General features: G+C 46.4%; 1 protein-coding gene across 1 annotated transcript in view; it reads left to right on the top strand.

Annotated features, from left to right (window-relative positions):
• LOC106562799 (sodium/hydrogen exchanger 9B2) overlaps nt 1–22,500 on the top strand; it is a 53,628-nt gene that overhangs the window by 11,254 nt on the left and 19,874 nt on the right. Inside the window, 5 exon segments of the mRNA XM_082977301.1 lie at nt 11,050–11,070; nt 11,072–11,158; nt 11,160–11,179; nt 14,992–15,167; nt 22,291–22,397. Coding sequence (XP_082833427.1) covers nt 11,050–11,070; nt 11,072–11,158; nt 11,160–11,179; nt 14,992–15,167; nt 22,291–22,397 — 411 coding nt within the window.

The following is a 22,500-nucleotide window of genomic DNA, read 5'->3' on the forward strand; positions in this document are numbered from 1 at the left end:
CCTGTCTAACCTTCCAACCCTACTACAGTAGAGATCAGATACCTGTCTAACCTTCCAACCCTACTACAGTAGAGATCAGATACCTGTCTAACCTTCCAACCCTAGTACAGTAGAGATCAGATACATACAACCTGTCTAACCTTCCAACCCTACTACAGTAGAGATCAGATACCTGTCTAACCTTCCATCCCTACTACAGTAGAGATCAGATACCTGTCTAACCTTCCAACCCTACTACAGTAGAGATCAGATACCTGTCTAACCTTCCAACCCTACTACAGTAGAGATCAGATACATACAACCTGTCTAACCTTCCAACCCTACTACAGTAGAGATCAGATACCTGTCTAACCTTCCAACCCTACTACAGTAGAGATCAGATACCTGTCTAACCTTCCAACCCTACTACAGTAGAGATCAGATACCTGTCTAACCTTCCAACCCTACTACAGTAGAGATCAGATACATACCACCTGTCTAACCTTCCAACCCTACTACAGTAGAGATCAGATACCTGTCTAACCTTCCAACCCTACTACAGTAGAGATCAGATACCTGTCTAACCTTCCAACCCTACTACAGTAGAGATCAGATACCTGTCTAACCTTCCAACCCTACTACAGTAGAGATCAGATACATACCACCTGTCTAACCTTCCAACCCTACTACAGTAGAGATCAGATACCTGTCTAACCTTCCAACCCTACTACAGTAGAGATCAGATACATACCACCTGTCTAACCTTCCATCCCTACTACAGTAGAGATCAGATACATACCACCTGTCTAACCTTCCAACCCTACTACAGTAGTGATCAGATACATACAACCTGTCTAACCTTCCAACCCTACTACAGTAGAGATCAGATACCTGTCTAACCTTCCAACCCTACTACAGTAGAGATCAGATACCTGTCTAACCTTCCAACCCTACTACAGTAGAGATCAGATACCTGTCTAACCTTCCAACCCTACTACAGTAGAGATCAGATACCTGTCTAACCTTCCAACCCTACTACAGTAGAGATCAGATACATACCACCTGTCTAACCTTCCAACCCTACTACAGTAGAGATCAGATACATACAACCTGTCTAACCTTCCAACCCTACTACAGTAGAGATCAGATACCTGTCTAACCTTCCAACCCTACTACAGTAGAGATCAGATACCTGTCTAACCTTCCAACCCTACTACAGTAGAGATCAGATACCTGTATAACCTTCCAACCCTACTACAGTAGTGATCAGATACCTGTCTAACCTTCCAACCCTACTACAGTAGAGATCAGATACCTGTCTAACCTTCCAACCCTACTACAGTAGAGATCAGATACATACAACCTGTCTAACCTTCCAACCCTACTACAGTAGAGATCAGATACCTGTCTAACCTTCCAACCCTACTACAGTAGAGATCAGATACATACAACCTGTGTAACCTTCCAACCCTACTACAGTAGAGATCAGATACATACAACCTGTCTAACCTTCCAACCCTACTACAGTAGAGATCAGATACATACAACCTGTCTAACCTTCCAACCCTACTACAGTAGAGATCAGATACATACCACCTGTCTAACCTTCCAACCCTACTACAGTAGAGATCAGATACATACAACCTGTCTAACCTTCCAACCCTACTACAGTAGAGATCAGATACATACAACCTGTCTAACCTTCCAACCCTACTACAGTAGAGATCAGATACATACCACCTGTCTAACCTTCCAACCCTACTACAGTAGAGATCAGATACCTGTCTAACCTTCCAACCCTACTACAGTAGAGATCAGATACCTGTCTAACCTTCCAACCCTACTACAGTAGAGATCAGATACCTGTCTAACCTTCCAACCCTACTACAGTAGAGATCAGATACCTGTCTAACCTTCCAACCCTACTACAGTAGAGATCAGATACATACCACCTGTCTAACCTTCCAACCCTACTACAGTAGAGATCAGATACATACCACCTGTCTAACCTTCCAACCCTACTACAGTAGAGATCAGATACCTGTCTAACCTTCCAACCCTACTACAGTAGAGATCAGATACATACCACCTGTCTAACCTTCCAACCCTACTACAGTAGAGATCAGATACCTGTCTAACCTTCCAACCCTACTACAGTAGAGATCAGATACATACCACCTGTCTAACCTTCCAACCCTACTACAGTAGAGATCAGATACCTGTCTAACCTTCCAACCCTACTACAGTAGAGATCAGATACCTGTCTAACCTTCCAACCCTACTACAGTAGAGATCAGATACCTGTCTAACCTTCCAACCCTACTACAGTAGAGATCAGATACATACAACCTGTATAACCTTCCAACCCTACTACAGTAGAGATCAGATACCTGTATAACCTTCCAACCCTACTACAGTAGAGATCAGATACATACAACCTGTCTAACCTTCCAACCCTACTACAGTAGAGATCAGATACCTGTCTAACCTTCCAACCCTACTACAGTAGAGATCAGATACATACCACCTGTCTAACCTTCCAACCCTACTACAGTAGAGATCAGATACCTGTATAACCTTCCAACCCTACTACAGTAGAGATCAGATACATACCACCTGTCTAACCTTCCAACCCTACTACAGTAGAGATCAGATACCTGTCTAACCTTCCAACCCTACTACAGTAGAGATCAGATACCTGTCTAACCTTCCAACCCTACTACAGTAGAGATCAGATACCTGTCTAACCTTCCAACCCTACTACAGTAGAGATCAGATACCTGTCTAACCTTCCAACCCTACTACAGTAGAGATCAGATACCTGTCTAACCTTCCAACCCTACTACAGTAGAGATCAGATACATACCACCTGTCTAACCTTCCAACCCTACTACAGTAGAGATCAGATACATACCACCTGTCTAACCTTCCAACCCTACTACAGTAGAGATCAGATACCTGTCTAACCTTCCAACCCTACTACAGTAGAGATCAGATACCTGTCTAACCTTCCATCCCTACTACAGTAGAGATCAGATACCTGTCTAACCTTCCAACCCTACTACAGCAGAGATCAGATACCTGTCTAACCTTCCAACCCTACTACAGTAGAGATCAGATACCTGTCTAACCTTCCAACCCTACTACAGTAGAGATCAGATACATACCACCTGTCTAACCTTCCAACCCTACTACAGTAGAGATCAGATACATACCACCTGTCTAACCTTCCAACCCTACTACAGTAGAGATCAGATACCTGTCTAACCTTCCAACCCTACTACAGTAGAGATCAGATACATACAACCTGTCTAACCTTCCAACCCTACTACAGTAGAGATCAGATACCTGTCTAACCTTCCAACCCTACTACAGTAGAGATCAGATACATACCACCTGTCTAACCTTCCAACCCTACTACAGTAGAGATCAGATACATACCACCTGTCTAACCTTCCAACCCTACTACAGTAGAGATCAGATACCTGTCTAACCTTCCAACCCTACTACAGTAGAGATCAGATACCTGTCTAACCTTCCAACCCTACTACAGTAGAGATCAGATACCTGTCTAACCTTCCAACCCTACTACAGTAGAGATCAGATACCTGTCTAACCTTCCAACCCTACTACAGTAGAGATCAGATACATACCACCTGTCTAACCTTCCAACCCTACTACAGTAGAGATCAGATACCTGTCTAACCTTCCAACCCTACTACAGTAGAGATCAGATACATACCACCTGTCTAACCTTCCAACCCTACTACAGTAGAGATCAGATACCTGTCTAACCTTCCAACCCTACTACAGTAGAGATCAGATACATACAACCTGTCTAACCTTCCAACCCTACTACAGTAGAGATCAGATACCTGTCTAACCTTCCAACCCTACTACAGTAGAGATCAGATACCTGTCTAACCTTCCAACCCTACTACAGTAGAGATCAGATACATACCACCTGTCTAACCTTCCAACCCTACTACAGTAGAGATCAGATACCTGTCTAACCTTCCAACCCTACTACAGTAGAGATCAGATACCTGTCTAACCTTCCAACCCTACTACAGTAGAGATCAGATACCTGTCTAACCTTCCAACCCTACTACAGTAGAGATCAGATACCTGTCTAACCTTCCAACCCTACTACAGTAGAGATCAGATACCTGTCTAACCTTCCAACCCTACTACAGTAGAGATCAGATACCTGTCTAACCTTCCAACCCTACTACAGTAGAGATCAGATACCTGTCTAACCTTCCAACCCTACTACAGTAGAGATCAGATACATACCACCTGTCTAACCTTCCAACCCTACTACAGTAGAGATCAGATACCTGTCTAACCTTCCAACCCTACTACAGTAGAGATCAGATACCTGTCTAACCTTCCAACCCTACTACAGTAGAGATCAGATACCTGTCTAACCTTCCAACCCTACTACAGTAGAGATCAGATACCTGTATAACCTTCCAACCCTACTACAGTAGAGATCAGATACATACAACCTGTCTAACCTTCCAACCCTACTACAGTAGAGATCAGATACCTGTCTAACCTTCCAACCCTACTACAGTAGAGATCAGATACATACAACCTGTCTAACCTTCCAACCCTACTACAGTAGAGATCAGATACATACCACCTGTCTAACCTTCCAACCCTACTACAGTAGAGATCAGATACCTGTCTAACCTTCCAACCCTACTACAGTAGAGATCAGATACATACCACCTGTCTAACCTTCCAACCCTGCTACAGTAGAGATCAGATACCTGTCTAACCTTCCAACCCTACTACAGTAGAGATCAGATACATACCACCTGTCTAACCTTCCAACCCTACTACAGTAGAGATCAGATACATACCACCTGTCTAACCTTCCAACCCTACTACAGTAGAGATCAGATACATACCACCTGTCTAACCTTCCAACCCTACTACAGTAGAGATCAGATACCTGTCTAACCTTCCAACCCTACTACAGTAGAGATCAGATACCTGTCTAACCTTCCAACCCTACTACAGTAGAGATCAGATACATACCACCTGTCTAACCTTCCAACCCTACTACAGTAGAGATCAGATACCTGTCTAACCTTCCAACCCTACTACAGTAGAGATCAGATACCTGTCTAACCTTCCAACCCTACTACAGTAGAGATCAGATACCTGTCTAACCTTCCAACCCTACTACAGTAGAGATCAGATACCTGTCTAACCTTCCAACCCTACTACAGTAGAGATCAGATACCTGTCTAACCTTCCAACCCTACTACAGTAGAGATCAGATACCTGTATAACCTTCCAACCCTACTACAGTAGAGATCAGATTCATACCACCTGTCTAACCTTCCAACCCTACTACAGTAGAGATCAGATACCTGTCTAACCTTCCAACCCTACTACAGTAGAGATCAGATACATACCACCTGTCTAACCTTCCAACCCTACTACAGTAGAGATCAGATACCTGTCTAACCTTCCAACCCTACTACAGTAGAGATCAGATACATACCACCTGTCTAACCTTCCAACCCTACTACAGTAGAGATCAGATACCTGTCTAACCTTCCAACCCTACTACAGTAGAGATCAGATACATACCACCTGTCTAACCTTCCAACCCTACTACAGTAGAGATCAGATACCTGTCTAACCTTCCAACCCTACTACAGTAGAAATCAGATACATACCACCTGTCTAACCTTCCAACCCTACTACAGTAGAGATCAGATACCTGTATAACCTTCCAACCCTACTACAGTAGAGATCAGATACATACCACCTGTCTAACCTTGCTGCACTGACACCACGTTCATTAACCTTTAACCAGGTGTACTGCCTAACTTCTGCATTCTTTACTCTCCACACGTCAGAAAGCTCAAACTCAGTTAATAAACCAGACGGGCAAGTGGCTGACCGCTGGTGAGGTTCTTCAGCGGTGCGATCAACAGTAAAATCTACTGTACAGTTCCAGTCCCACCCCTAAAACCATACAACCCTCTTTTGGTCACACTGTCTTAATAAGGTTTCCTTTATTTTATCAAATACAGCAATACGCTCTGTACCCTCATTCGGAGCAGAAACATAAAAATAAAAAACTATTTAAAAAAAACACAACATCCGCCTTGACCAATAAAACCCGACCCTTGACGATCTCTGTTGTTAGACACCACAGTCACCCCTAAGCCTGAAGAAAACAAAATGGCCACCCCAAACACTGAAATTAGTACCGTGACTGGGGTATATGCTGCCCCTTCGCACCACATACCCCCAGTCAACCTCATTAGCCTCATCACTAATGTGTCTCCTGTAGAAAAACTACATTATGTCTTTATGCTTCCCCTTCGCACCACATACCCCCAGTCAACCTCATTAGCCTCATCACTAATGTGTCTCCTGTAGAAAAACTACATTATGTACTTTTCTGTTTTATTATCTTCTAATACCCAAGCCCTCTCATTCCTGTCCCTTCCACCATTAATATTGAGAGAACCTCCCCTTAGTACCTCCATGTAGAAAGGAGAAGCTGAAGAAACCTACCCTTAGTACCTCCATGTAGAAAGGACAAGCTGAAGAAACCTACCCTTAGTACCTCCATGTAGAAAGGACAAGCTGAAGAAACCACAGAGAGAAACCAAAGAGAGTAAATAAGACACCCCTATGAAGCGTTTCGATCAACATCATTGTTTTAATTTTCTCTTCACCTGACACCACGTTTCCCAGCACCTTTTGCTGCTGGTAACAGCAGTAACAAATTTCCTCAAGCGCAAAACCGCTTCTTCTCACTCAGCTGGTCTACTAACCCCACCGTCTTCTGTAACATCACAGCTGACCTCACAAACTTAGCACCAAAAAATCTGCCAATTTCACAGATTTCCCAAAAGTCTGATCCAGAAACCCATTGACCTCCTCTAGATTGTAAATTGAGTCGTCGCCAGCTGCTATCTTATCAAAACAGAGATTATCCATATCCTGATCCTCCTCAACTGAGGACACAGACCCCTGACTCGCTTCTAACACATCCCTCTCAACACTCCCCACCTGTACCCCATTACTCATAGTGGACATCTCCCCCACCTGTACCCCATTACTAGTAGTGGGCATCTCCTCCACTACCTGGGAGACTAGCCCCACCTGAACCCCATTACTCATACCAGGCATCTCCTCCACTACCTGGGAGCCTAGCCCCACCTGTACCCCATTACTAGTAGTGGACATCTCCTCCACTACCTGGGAGACTAGCCCCACCTGAACCCCCTCCTGTACCCCATTACTCATACCAGGCATCTCATCCACTACCTGGGACACTAGCCCCACCTGAACCCCCACCTGTACCCCATTACACGTAGTGGGCATCTCCTCCACTACCTGGGAGCCTAGCTCCACATTAACCCCCTCCTGTACCCCATTACTCATAGTGGGCATCTCCTCCACTACCTGGGAGACTAGCCCCACCTGAACCCCCTCCTGTACCCCATTACTCGTAGTGGGCATCTCCTCCACTACCTGGGAGCCTAGCCCCACCTGAACCCCCTCCTGTACCCCAGCACTCATAGTGGGCACCTCCTCACCAGTCTGAGGAGATGGCTCTTCAGATCCATCCTTACCTTCTACAACAATATTTTCTGTTGCATAATATTTCCCTCTGGTACAAGTTGCAACTCCGTACCCTCAACACGGGATAACTTGTTCCTCAGCAACAGGTGCTTGTGGCTGCTCTACCGCTGTCGGCCCCACCTCTCCCTACATCAGTGGGCCCAGGTGTTACGAGGACCACCTCTCCCTACATCAGTGGGCCCAGGCGTTACGAGGACCACCTCTCCCTACATCAGTGGGCCCAGGCGTTACGAGGACCACCTCTCCCTACATCAGTGGACCCAGGCTTTACGAGGCCCACCTCTCCCTACATTAGTGGGCCCAGGCGTTACAGGACCACCTCTCCCTACATCAGTGGGCCCAGGCGTTACGAGGCCACCTCTCCCTACATCAGTGGGCCCAGGCGTTACGAGGACCACCTCTCCCTACATCAGTGGGCCCAGGCGTTACGAGGACCACCTCTCCCTACATCAGTGGGCCCAGGCGTTACGAGGCCCACCTCTCCCTACATCAGTGGGCCCAGGCGTTACGAGGACTACCTCTCCCTACATCAGTGGGGCGTTACGAGGACCACCTCTCCCTACATCAGTGGACCCAGACTTTACGAGGCCCACCTGCGCCCCTCCCTCTGCCTTCTCCCTTTTCGGGCAGCATGTCGCTTACGGCCAACATCCCAACACTCAAAACACAGTGGACTACCCGTACTAGCATAAGTCATATACAGTCTGTCATCATACTTTGATTTTATTAAACGATAACTCCAAAGTCTGCTCCGGTGAATCCAAAAACATAAACACCTGTCGCCGAAACGACATAACCTGTTTCAGAACCCGGGGTGTTTGAAACGACATAACCTGTTTCAGAGCTGGGTGTTTGAAACGACATAACCTGTTTCAGAGCCCGGGTGTTTGCAACCCAACGGGACAACCTTAATTGAACTTGCAAACTTCCCAAACCGCAATAACTCGCGCTCCAATAGCTCATTGGGAATAAACGGCTGTCACAGCCGTCGTAAGGTTTGAACCAAAATGCAGCGGGTACGTGAATGCTCATATTTACTTCACTGAGAACACGACACAAAACGTAGAAAATGAAAAAACGAACGACAGCTAAACAGTTTTGCAAAAAACAACTTCCCACAAAAGACAGGTGGAAAAAGGGCTACCTAAGTATGACTCCCAATCAGCAACAACGATGTACAGCTGTTCCTGATTGAGAGCCATACCAGGCCAACACAAAGAAATACACAACATAGAAAAAACATAGAAATACAAAACATAGAACAATACCCAAAAACCCCAACAACACACAAAACAAACACACCCTCTGCCACGTCCTGACCAAACTACAAATAACAAATAACCCCTATTACTGGTCAGGACGTGACCTCGGCGGTACATTAGAAATCGTTTACCCGTGTTGACGGAGAAAAAAAACGGCGTAACTTGAATAAACATTCCTTTAAGAAGTACGCCGTGCTCAACCATCCAATCAACAAGGGCGCTCTTCTTCTCTTCTTTAAGAAGTACGCCGTGCTCAACCATCCGATCTACAAGACTCTCTTCTTCTCTTCTTTAAGAAGTACGCCGTGCTCAACCATCCGATCTACAAGACGCTCTTCTTCTCTTCTTTAAGAAGTACGCCGTGCTCAACCATCCGATCTACAAGACGCTCTTCTTCTCTTCTTTAAGAAGTACGCCGTGCTCAACCATCCGATCTACAAGACGCTCTTCTTCTCTTCTTTAAGAAGTACGCCGTGCTCAACCATCCGATCTACAAGACGCTCTTCTTCTCTTCTTTAAGAAGTACGCCGTGCTCAACCATCCGATCTACAAGACGCTCTTCTTCTCTTCTTTAAGAAGTACGCCGTGCTCAACCATCCGATCTACAAGACGCTCTTCATCTCTTCTTTAAGAAGTACGCCGTGCTCAACCATCCGATCAACAAGACGCTCTTCTTCTCTTCTTTAAGAAGTACGCCGTGCTCAACCATCCGATCAACAAGACGCTCTTCTTCTCTTCTTTAAGAAGTACGCCGTGCTCAACCATCCGATCAACAAGACGCTCTTCTTCTCTTCTTTAAGAAGTACGCCGTGCTCAACCATCCAATCAACAAGACGCTCTTCTTCTCTTCTTTAAGAAGTACGCCGTGCTCAACCATCCGATCAACAAGACGCTCTTCTTCTCTTCTTTAAGAAGTACGCCGTGCTCAACCATCCAATCTACAAGACGCTCTTCTTCTCTTCTTTAAGAAGTACGCCGTGCTCAACCATCCGATCTACAAGGGCGCTCTTCTTCTCTTCTTTAAGAAGTACGCCGTGCTCAACCATCCGATCAACAAGGGCGCTCTTCTTCTCTTCTTTAAGAAGTACGCCGTGCTCAACCATCCGATCAACAAGGGCGCTCTTCTTCTCTTCTTTAAGAAGTACGCCGTGCTCAACCATCCGATCTACAAGACGCTCTTCTTCTCTTCTTTAAGAAGTACGCCGTGCTCAACCATCCGATCAACAAGACGCTCTTCTTCTCTTCTTTAAGAAGTACGCCGTGCTCAACCATCCGGTCTACCAGACGCTCTTCTTTAAGAAAAACCACCACCGCTTTATTCATCCAACATTCTCATATCCTTACCTTCTCTCCTTCGGAGTCCAGAAACTCCTCCACCGTGACAGTAGCTTCCGTAACACCCCTAAAGCCGTGCCGAAGTGACAGGGACGGCATCACGGCCAAAACCAGTTGTAATTTAGACACGGAAAAACCAATGTACTTCATTCTACCGCAACAACTAAATAAAAATAATGATTAATCATGCACAGGAAAGAAGAAGATAATAAGATAGCACCAAGAAAAGGAAATGTAAAAGAAAAACCAAAGATATCTAACTCTACACAACACTCGCACAATTCCCAGCATGCACCAAACACTCCCAGCATGCAGAGAGAGTGAGAGAGAGAGAGAGGAAGAGTGAGAGAGAGAGAGAAAGAGGGAGAGAGAGAGAGAGTGAGGGAGAGAGAGTGAGAGCGAGAGAGAGAGAGAGCGAGAGAGAGAGAGTGAGAGAGAGTGAGTGAGACAGAGAGAGTGAGACAGAGAGAGTGAGGGAGAGAGAGAGGCAGACAGAGAGAGTGAGGGAGAGAGAGAGGCAGACAGAGAGAGAGACGGAGAGACAGAGAGAGAGAGAGAAACAGAGAGAGAGAGAGAGTGAGACAGAGAGTGAGACAGAGAGAGAGGAGAGTGAGAGAGAGAGAGAGAGAGAGAGAGAGAGAGAGAGGAGAGAGAGAGAGAGTGAGACAGAGAGAGGAGAGAGTGAGAGAGAGAGAGAGGAGAGAGAGTGAGGAGAGAGAGAGAGTGTGAGAGAGAGAGAGAGAGAGAGAGAGAGAGAGAGAGAGAGAGAGAGAGAGAGAGAGAGAGAGGGAGAGAGAGAGAGTGTTCTCTATGGAGATTTGCAGCTAAAGGTGTATATGTTCAACAGGCTCTCCGCAGACTGAAGGCGGGTTTGTGTGCGACTGGCAGTAGGACCGTGTACAGTGGAGGCATCGACAGTAGCTGTGATGTCTCACTTCCTGATGGGCTTGCCCTGGGTCCTGGGGATTCGTACTGGGGTAAACACACACATCTCAACACAGTGTTACCTTTTTGGGTTGTGGGGTTTGTATTTTGTCCTGTAATCCATTCAAGGTAACTGGAGAATCCAGTGGGTTTCAGGTAGTCTTTAATAGTTGATTCTAAGATTTGTATTTGGATCATGTATATATTTGTGCTGTTTGTTCTTTGTTATAGGGCCAAAAAGATTGGAGAAGTGGTTTTACCCAGACATCTCTATTTTGGATAGATAATTCTCCGTGTTGTCGTGTGTTTAGTGTTTTCCAGTTTTCCCAGAAGTGGTTATATTCTATGGATTCTTCAGCTACATTGAGCTGATTTCTGACGTGCTGTTCCTTCTCCTTCCGTAGTGTATTTCTGTATTGTTTTAGTGATTCACCGTAGTGAAGCCGTAGACTCAGGTTTTCCCGGGTCTCTGTGTTTTTGGTTGGAAAAGGTTTCTCAATTTCATTCTTATGTTTTTTTGCGTTCTTCATCAAACCATATGTCATTGTTGTTCATTATCTTCTAAGGTTTTCTGTGTCACGGACGTCGTAAGGATTGGACCCAGGCGCAGCGGGAACGTGAACGCTCATCTTCTTTATTAAATACGAAAGAAAACGAAACAAAACACTAAATAAAAAAACAACGACGGAAGACACAAGGAACGACTACCCACAAATCCCATTAGAAAAAACACCTCTACTAAATAGGACCTTTCAATTAGAAGCAACGAGGAGCAGCTGCTTCCAATTGAAGGTCAGCCCAAATAAACTACACATAGAAATAGAAAGACTAGAACGAACATAGAAATATACTAACATAGAACATTAACCACAAACCCCCGAAACGCATAAATCAAACACCCCCGGCCACGTCCTGACCAAACTACAATAACAAATAACCCCTTTACTGGTCAGGAAGTGACAGTACCCCCCCCCCCCCCCCCCCCTCCCCAATCTAACCTGTCCACCGCCGCTAAATGCTTATTACATTTTACCCATCCCGAAGTCTCTGGGCCATGGCGCATCGCTGAAGACCTCGGGCTGGAGGGCAACTCTGCCGGCTCCGGGACTGTGGGCCGTCTCTGTCGGTTCCGGACTGTGGGCCGTCTCTGTCGGTTCCGGACTGTGGGCCGTCTCTGTCGGTTCCGGACTGTGGGCCGTCTCTGTCGGTTCCGGACTGTGGGCCGTCTCTGTCGGTTCCGGACTGTGGGCCGTCTCTGTCGGTTCCGGACTGTGGGCCGTCTCTGTCGGTTCCGGACTGTGGGCCGTCTCTGTCGGTTCCGGACTGTGGGCCGTCTCTGTCGGTTCCGGACTGTGGGCCGTCTCTGCCGGCTCCGGACTGTGGGCCGTCTCTGTCGGTTCCGGACTGTGGGCCGTCTCTGTCGGTTCCGGACTGTGGGCCGTCTCTGTCGGTTCCGGACTGTGGGCCGTCTCTGCCGGTTCCGGACTGTGGGCCGTCTCTAGACAGGGCACTATCGCCGGAAGCTCTGGACGGGGCACTGTTGCCGGACACTCTGGACGGGGACTGCGCACTGAAGGCCTGATGCGTGGGGCTGGCTTAGGAGGCGCCAGACTAGAGACACGCACCTCAGGACTAGTGCGAGGAGCAGGAACTGGATACACCGGGCCATGAGTAGGCACTGGAGGTCTGGAGCGCACCTCCTGCACAACCCGTCCTGGCTGGATGGTAATAGTAGCCCTGCACGAGCGGAGTGCTGGTACAGGGCGAACTGGGCTGTGCAGAGGCCTGATGGCTGCCGTGCGTAGAGCAGGCGTAGGGTAGCCTGGGCCTAGGAGGAGCACTGGTGGCCAGATGCGCTGCGCAGGCATCCTCCTTCCAGACTGGATGCCCACTCTAGCACGGCACTTGCGAGGGGCTGGGATCGGTCGCACCGGACTGAGCGTGCGCATGGGACGAGATCGTGCGCCCTTCCGCATACACCGGCGCTCTCCAGTCCACACGCTCCCCATAATAAACACGGGGAGTTGGCTTAGGGCTCACTCTTGGCCCAGCCAAACTACCCGTGTGCCCCCCCCCCCCCCGTTCCTCCCTCGCTATCTCCACCTGTTTCCATGGCAGGGTCTTGTCCCCTGCCATTACCTCCTCCCATGTCCATGATGTCCTCCACTCCCTTCTCTCCCTGGCCCAGGATCCTTGCTCCTCCTGGGCCCGCTGCTTGGTCCGTTGGTGGTGGGTAGTTCTGTCACGGACGTCGTAAGTATTGGACCAAGGTGCACCCTCTCAGGGCTGGGTGTCTCAGACTCTATCAGATCCTCCTCTCAGGGCTGGGTGTCCTCAGACTCTATCAGATCCTCCTCTCAGGGCTGGGCGTCTCAGTCTCTATCAGATCCTCCTCTCAGGGCTGGGTGTCTCAGCCTCTATCAGATCACCCTCTCAGGGCTGGGTGTCTCAGACCCTCCTCTCAGGGCTGGGTGTCTCAGACTCTATCAGATCCTCCTCTCAGGGCTGGGTGTCTCAGTCTCTATCAGATCCTCCTCTCAGGGCTGGGTGTCTCAGACTCTATCAGATCCTCCTCTCAGGGCTGGGTGTCTCAGTCTCTATCAGATCCTCCTCTCAGGGCTGGGTGTCTCAGGCTCTATCAGATCCCCCTCTCAGGGCTGGGCGTCTCAGGCTCTATCAGATCCTCCTCTCCACCCTCTCAGGGCTGGGCGTCTCAGTCTCTATCAGATCCTCCTCTCCACCTTCTCAGGGCTGGGTGTCTCAGTCTCTATCAGATCCTCCTCTCAGGGCTGGGTGTCTCAGGCTCTATCAGATCCCCCTCTCAGGGCTGGGTGTCTCAGGCTCTATCAGATCCCCCTCTCCACCCTCTCAGGGCTGGGCGTCTCAGTCTCTATCAGATCCTCCTCTCAGGGCTGGGCGTCTCAGTCTCTATCAGATCCTCCTCTCAGGGCTGGGCGTCTCAGTCTCTATCAGATCCTCCTCTCAGGGCTGGGCGTCTCAGGCTCTGAAACACTCTTGGACTGCATCTTACCTGGCAGGTCGCTCCGACCAGGTTACGTGGAGAGGATCTGTGTCTGCACCATGTACTCTCACTACTGGTGTCCCCCAGGGCTCGGTCCTAGGCCCTCTCCTCTTCTCGCTACACACCAAGTCACTCAGCTTTGTTATATCCTCACATGGTCTCTCCTATCACTGCTATGAGGATGACACTCAACTACTCTTCTCCTTCCCCCCCCCCCCCCCTTCTGACACCAAGGTGGCGACACACATCTCTGCGTGCCTGGCAAAAACATCTCAACTTGAATGTCGGCCCATCACCTCAATCTCAACCTCGACGACACGCTGTTTGCTGGTCTCCCGCCTTGTGCCATCAAAACCCTGCATCTTATTCAGAATGCTGCAGTAAGACTGGTGTTCAACCTTCCCAAGTTCTCTCATGTCACCCCCGCTCGTCCAACACACTCCCACTGTCTTCCAGTCGAAGCTGGCATCCACAACAAGACCATGGTGCTTACCAACGGAACAGCAAGAGGAACTGTCCCTCCCTACTTTCAGGATATTGGTCAAACCCTACATCCCAACCCGAGCACTCTGTTCTGCCACCTCTGGTCTCTTAGCCCACCCTCTCTCTCTCTCTCTCTCTGTCTCTCTCCCTCTCTCTCTCTCTCTCTCCCTCTCTCTGTCTCTCCCCCTCTCTCTCTCTCTCTCTCTCTCTCTCTCTCTCTCTCTCTCTCTCTCTCTCTCTCTCTCTCTCTCTCTCTCTCTCTCTCTCTCTCTCTCTCTCTCTCTCTCTCTCTCTCTCTCTCTCTCTCTCTCTCTCTCTCTCTCTCTCTCTCTCTCTCTCTCTCTCTCTCTCTCTCTCTAGGTTTGTTCTGAGTGCTGTATCTCCAGCGGTGGTGGTGCCCTCCATGTTGCTGCTCCAGAAGGATGGCTATGGCGTGAAGAAGGGAATCCCTACTCTGCTGATGGCTGCTGGGAGTTTTGATGACATCCTGGCCATCACAGGGTTCACCACCTGTCTGGGCGTGGCCTTCGCCTCAGGTAACACACCTGGATATACATTAGACACACACACACACACCACACACACGCACACACACACACACACACACACACACACACACAGACACACACACACACACACACGCACACACACACGCACACGCACACACACACAGACACACACACACAGTCTCACATTAGTAGTCGATATTCATCCACGTTCCAAACGTCACGTTTGAAAGTGTTTAAGGATGAAGTTTAGATATAAACTCAGAATTTTTAAGGTTAGGTTTATGTTTTAGGCATTAAGTCCAAATTCTTAATAAGGTTAACTCTGAATAGTTAATAAGGTAATGATTAAGGTTTAGGTTTTTAATCGATTGATTTGAACATGCAACCTTTGGCATCATAGTGTCATAGGGGTCGTTTAATGGAGACCAAAGACGCAGCGTGGATAGTGCTCATTGTCGATAAATTTGAACACTTCACAAAATAACAAAACGACCAACACAGTCCCGTCAGGTACTAAAACGGAAAACACCTACCCACAAACCCCAAAGGAAAAAGCTGGCTGTCTAAGTATGGCTTCCAATCAGAGACAACGATAGACACCTGCCTCTGATTGGAAACTAATATCGGGCCGAAACATGAAAACCAACACATAGAAATAGATAAATAGAACAAACCCACATAGAAAATGATGACTGGTCAGGACGTGACACGACAGGAAGATGCTTGAAGGTAACAGCGCTCACTGTTCCCCCCTAGTGGCCAGGTTTCATTTCCTCTCCCAGCGTCCTCTGACATGGACGAACGTCAAATACTGAATTGTACCACGGGGTGACCTGGTTGACGTAAACACACGACAAGCTGATGACGAGGGTTGTGTGTTTCCTGTAGACTCTACATGCCTCAACATACTAAAGGTTCTGTTTCCTGTAGACTCTACATGCCTCAACATACTAAAGGGCTGTTTCCTGTAGACTCTACATGCCTCAACATACTAAAGGTTCTGTTTCCTGTAGACTCTACATGCCTCAACATACGAAAGGGCTGTTTCCTGTAGACTCTACATGCCTCAACATACTAAAGGACTGTTTCCTGTAGACTCTACATGTCTCAACATACTAAAGGGCTGTTTCCTGTAGACTCTACATGCCTCAACATATTAAAGGACTGTTTCCTGTAGACTCTACATGTCTCAACATACTAAAGGGCTGTTTCCTGTAGACTCTACATGCCTCAACATACTAAAGGACTGTTTCCTGTAGACTCTACATGTCTCAACATACTAAAGGGTTGTTTCCTGTAGACTCTACATGCCTCAACATACTAAAGGTTCTGTTTCCTGTAGACTCTACATGCCTCAACATACTAAAGGTTCTGTTTCCTGTAGACTCTACATGCCTCAACATACGAAAGGGCTGTTTCCTGTAGACTCTACATACTAAAGGACTGTTTCCTGTAGACTCTACATGCCTCAACATACTAAAGGACTGTTTCCTGTAGACTCTACATGCCTCAACATACTAAAGGACTGTTTCCTGTAGACTCTACATGTCTCAACATACTAAAGGGCTGTTTCCTGTAGACTCTACATGCCTCAACATATTAAAGGACTGTTTCCTGTAGACTCTACATGTCTCAACATACAAAAGGGCTGTTTCCTGTAGACTCTACATGCCTCAACATACTAAAGGGCTGTTTCCTGTAGACTCAACATACTAAAGGACTGTTTCCTGTAGACTCTACATGCCTCAACATACGAAAGGGCTGTTTCCTGTAGACTCTACATGTCTCAACATACTAAAGGGCTGTTTCCTGTAGACTCTACATACTAAAGGGCTGTTTCCTGTAGACTCTACATGCCTCAACATACTAAAGGACTGTTTCCTGTAGACTCAACATACTAAAAGGCTGTTTCCTGTAGACTCCAAATGTCTCAACATACTAAAGGGCTGTTTCCTGTAGACTCTACATGTCTCAACATACTAAAGGACTGTTTCCTGTAGACTCTACATGGCTCAACATACTAAAGGACTGTTTCCTGTAGACTCTACACGTCTCAACATACTAAAGGGCTGTTTCCTGTAGACTCTACATGCCTCAACATACTAAAGGACTGTTTCCTGTAGACTCTACATACTAAAGGGCTGTTTCCTGTAGACTCTGCATGCCTCAACATACTACAGGGCTGTTTCCTGTAGACTCTACATGCCTCAACATACTAAAGGACTGTTTCCTGTAGACTCTACATGGCTCAACATACTAAAGGGCTGTTTCCTGTAGACTCTACATGTCTCAACATACTAAAGGACTGTTTCCTGTAGACTCTACATGCCTCAACATACTAAAGGACTGTTTCCTGTAGACTCTACATGGCTCAACATACTAAAGGGCTGTTTCCTGTAGACTCTACATGTCTCAACATACTAAATAACTGTTTCCTGTAGACTCTACATGCCTCAACATACTAAAGGGCTGTTTCCTGTAGACTCGACATGCCTCAACATACTAAAGGGCTGTTTCCTGTAGACTCGACATGGCTCAACATACTAAAGGGCTGTTTCCTGTAGACTCTACATGTCTCAACATACTAAATAACTGTTTCCTGTAGACTCTACATGCCTCAACATACTAAAGGACTGTTTCCTGTAGACTCTACATGCCTCAACATACTAAAGGGCTGTTTCCTGTAGACTCTACATGTCTCAACATACTAAAGGGCTGTTTCCTGTAGACTCTACATGCCTCAACATACTAAAGGGCTGTTTCCTGTAGACTCTACATGCCTCAACATACTAAAGGACTGTTTCCTGTAGACTCTACATGTCTCAACATACTAAAGGGCTGTTTCCTGTAGACTCTACATGCCTCAACATACTAAAGGACTGTTTCCTGTAGACTCTACATGCCTCAACATACTAAAGGGCTGTTTCCTGTAGACTCTGCATGCCTCAACATACTACAGGGCTGTTTCCTGTAGACTCTACATGCCTCAACATACTAAAGGACTGTTTCCTGTAGACTCTACATGCCTCAACATACTAAATGGCTGTTTCCTGTAGACTCTGCATGCCTCTACATACTAAAGGGCTGTTTCCTGTAGACTCTACATGCCTCAACATACTAAAGGGCTGTTTCCTGTAGACTCTGCATGCCTCTACATACTAAAGGGCTGTTTCCTGTAGACTCTGCATGCCTCTACATACTAAAGGGCTGTTTCCTGTAGACTCTACATGCCTCAACATACTAAAGGACTGTTTCCTGTAGACTCTACATGGCTCAACATACTAAAGGGCTGTTTCCTGTAGACTCTACATGCCTCAACATACTAAAGGACTGTTTCCTGTAGACTCTACATGCCTCAACATACTAAAGGGCTGTTTCCTGTAGAATCTACATGCCTCAACATACTAAGGATCATGTATGTTTCCTGTAGACTCTACATGCCTCAACATACTAAAGGACTGTTTCCTGTAGACTCTACATGCCTCAACATACTAAAGGGCTGTTTCCTGTAGACTCTACATGCCTCAACATACTAAAGGGCTGTTTCCTGTAGACTCTACATGCCTCAACATACTAAAGGGCTGTTTCCTGTAGACTCTACATGCCTCAACATACTAAAGGGCTGTTTCCTGTAGATGCCACATGTCAAAACATACTAAAGGGCTGTTTCCTGTAGACTCTACATACTAAAGGGCTGTTTCCTGTAGACTCTACATGGCTCAGCGTACTGAAAGGTTCTGTTTCCTGTAGACTCTACATGCCTCAACATACTAAAGGGCTGTTTCCTGTAGACTCTACATGCCTCAACATACTAAAGGGCTGTTTCCTGTAGACTCTACATGCCTCAACATACTAAAGGGCTGTTTCCTGTAGAATCTACATGTCTCAACATACTAAATAACTGTTTCCTGTAGACTCTACATGTCTCAACATACTAAAGGGCTGTTTCCTGTAGACTCGACATGCCTCAACATACTAAAGGGCTGTTTCCTGTAGACTCTACATGCCTCAACATACTAAAGGGCTGTTTCCTGTAGACTCTACATGCCTCAAAATACTAAAGGACTGTTTCCTGTAGACTCTACATGCCTCAACATACTAAAGGGCTGTTTCCTGTAGACTCTACATGCCTCAACATACTAAATGACTGTTTCCTGTAGACTACATGGCTCAACATACTAAAGGGCTGTTTCCTGTAGACTCTACATGCCTCAACATACTAAAGGGCTGTTTCCTGTAGACTCTACATACTAAAGGACTGTTTCCTGTAGACTCTACATGTCTCAACATACTAAAGGGCTGTTTCCTGTAGACTCAACATACTAAAGGACTGTTTCCTGTAGACTCTACATGCCTCAACATACGAAAGGGCTGTTTCCTGTAGACTCTACATGTCTCAACATACTAAAGGGCTGTTTCCTGTAGACTCTACATACTAAAGGGCTGTTTCCTGTAGACTCTACATGCCTCAACATACTAAAGGACTGTTTCCTGTAGACTCAACATACTAAAAGGCTGTTTCCTGTAGACTCCAAATGTCTCAACATACTAAAGGGCTGTTTCCTGTAGACTCTACATGTCTCAACATACTAAAGGACTGTTTCCTGTAGACTCTACATGGCTCAACATACTAAAGGACTGTTTCCTGTAGACTCTACATGTCTCAACATACTAAAGGGCTGTTTCCTGTAGACTCTACATGCCTCAACATACTAAAGGACTGTTTCCTGTAGACTCTACATACTAAAGGGCTGTTTCCTGTAGACTCTGCATGCCTCAACATACTACAGGGCTGTTTCCTGTAGACTCTACATGCCTCAACATACTAAAGGACTGTTTCCTGTAGACTCTACATGGCTCAACATACTAAAGGGCTGTTTCCTGTAGACTCTACATGTCTCAACATACTAAAGGACTGTTTCCTGTAGACTCTACATGCCTCAACATACTAAAGGACTGTTTCCTGTAGACTCTACATGGCTCAACATACTAAAGGGCTGTTTCCTGTAGACTCTACATGTCTCAACATACTAAATAACTGTTTCCTGTAGACTCTACATGCCTCAACATACTAAAGGGCTGTTTCCTGTAGACTCGACATGCCTCAACATACTAAAGGGCTGTTTCCTGTAGACTCGACATGGCTCAACATACTAAAGGGCTGTTTCCTGTAGACTCTACATGTCTCAACATACTAAATAACTGTTTCCTGTAGACTCTACATGCCTCAACATACTAAAGGACTGTTTCCTGTAGACTCTACATGCCTCAACATACTAAAGGGCTGTTTCCTGTAGACTCTACATGTCTCAACATACTAAAGGGCTGTTTCCTGTAGACTCTACATGCCTCAACATACTAAAGGGCTGTTTCCTGTAGACTCTACATGCCTCAACATACTAAAGGACTGTTTCCTGTAGACTCTACATGTCTCAACATACTAAAGGGCTGTTTCCTGTAGACTCTACATGCCTCAACATACTAAAGGACTGTTTCCTGTAGACTCTACATGCCTCAACATACTAAAGGGCTGTTTCCTGTAGACTCTGCATGCCTCAACATACTACAGGGCTGTTTCCTGTAGACTCTACATGCCTCAACATACTAAAGGACTGTTTCCTGTAGACTCTACATGCCTCAACATACTAAATGGCTGTTTCCTGTAGACTCTGCATGCCTCTACATACTAAAGGGCTGTTTCCTGTAGACTCTACATGCCTCAACATACTAAAGGGCTGTTTCCTGTAGACTCTGCATGCCTCTACATACTAAAGGGCTGTTTCCTGTAGACTCTGCATGCCTCTACATACTAAAGGGCTGTTTCCTGTAGACTCTACATGCCTCAACATACTAAAGGACTGTTTCCTGTAGACTCTACATGGCTCAACATACTAAAGGGCTGTTTCCTGTAGACTCTACATGCCTCAACATACTAAAGGACTGTTTCCTGTAGACTCTACATGCCTCAACATACTAAAGGGCTGTTTCCTGTAGAATCTACATGCCTCAACATACTAAGGATCATGTATGTTTCCTGTAGACTCTACATGCCTCAACATACTAAAGGACTGTTTCCTGTAGACTCTACATGCCTCAACATACTAAAGGGCTGTTTCCTGTAGACTCTACATGCCTCAACATACTAAAGGGCTGTTTCCTGTAGACTCTACATGCCTCAACATACTAAAGGGCTGTTTCCTGTAGACTCTACATGCCTCAACATACTAAAGGGCTGTTTCCTGTAGATGCCACATGTCTCAACATACTAAAGGGCTGTTTCCTGTAGACTCTACATACTAAAGGGCTGTTTCCTGTAGACTCTACATGGCTCAGCGTACTGAAAGGTTCTGTTTCCTGTAGACTCTACATGCCTCAACATACTAAAGGGCTGTTTCCTGTAGACTCTACATGCCTCAACATACTAAAGGGCTGTTTCCTGTAGACTCTACATGCCTCAACATACTAAAGGGCTGTTTCCTGTAGAATCTACATGTCTCAACATACTAAATAACTGTTTCCTGTAGACTCTACATGTCTCAACATACTAAAGGGCTGTTTCCTGTAGACTCGACATGCCTCAACATACTAAAGGGCTGTTTCCTGTAGACTCTACATGCCTCAACATACTAAAGGGCTGTTTCCTGTAGACTCTACATGCCTCAAAATACTAAAGGACTGTTTCCTGTAGACTCTACATGCCTCAACATACTAAAGGGCTGTTTCCTGTAGACTCTACATGCCTCAACATACTAAATGACTGTTTCCTGTAGACTACATGGCTCAACATACTAAAGGGCTGTTTCCTGTAGACTCTACATGCCTCAACATACTAAAGGGCTGTTTCCTGTAGACTCTACATACTAAAGGACTGTTTCCTGTAGACTCTACATGCCTCAACATACTAAAGGGCTGTTTCCTGTAGACTCTACATGCCTCAACATGCTAAAGGTTCTGTTTCCTGTAGACTCTACATGCCTCAACATACTAAAGGGCTGTTTCCTGTAGACTCTACATGCCTCTACATGCTAAAGGTTCTGTTTCCTGTAGACTCTACATGTCTCAACATACTAAAGGGCTGTTTCCTGTAGACTCTACATACTAAAGGGCTGTTTCCTGTAGACTCTACATACTAAAGGGCTGTTTCCTGTAGACTCTACATGGCTCAACGTCCTGAAAGGTGTGCTGGAGGTGGTAGGAGGATCAGCGGCTGGCCTGCTACTAGGAGTCTTCATCTGTTTCTTCCCCAGTCTAGATCAGGTAAGGACCCACCTGTCTTCCTTCCCTTTAGGGTCCTGGTCCAAAAAGTAGTGCACTGCGTAGGGAATAGGGTGCCAATCGGGACGCATGCCCTTGGTGTTTG

This window comes from Salmo salar, chromosome 07 (assembly GCF_965601325.2).
Source record: "Salmo salar chromosome 07, fSalSal1, whole genome shotgun sequence".
Classification (NCBI taxonomy): domain Eukaryota; kingdom Metazoa; phylum Chordata; class Actinopteri; order Salmoniformes; family Salmonidae; genus Salmo; species Salmo salar.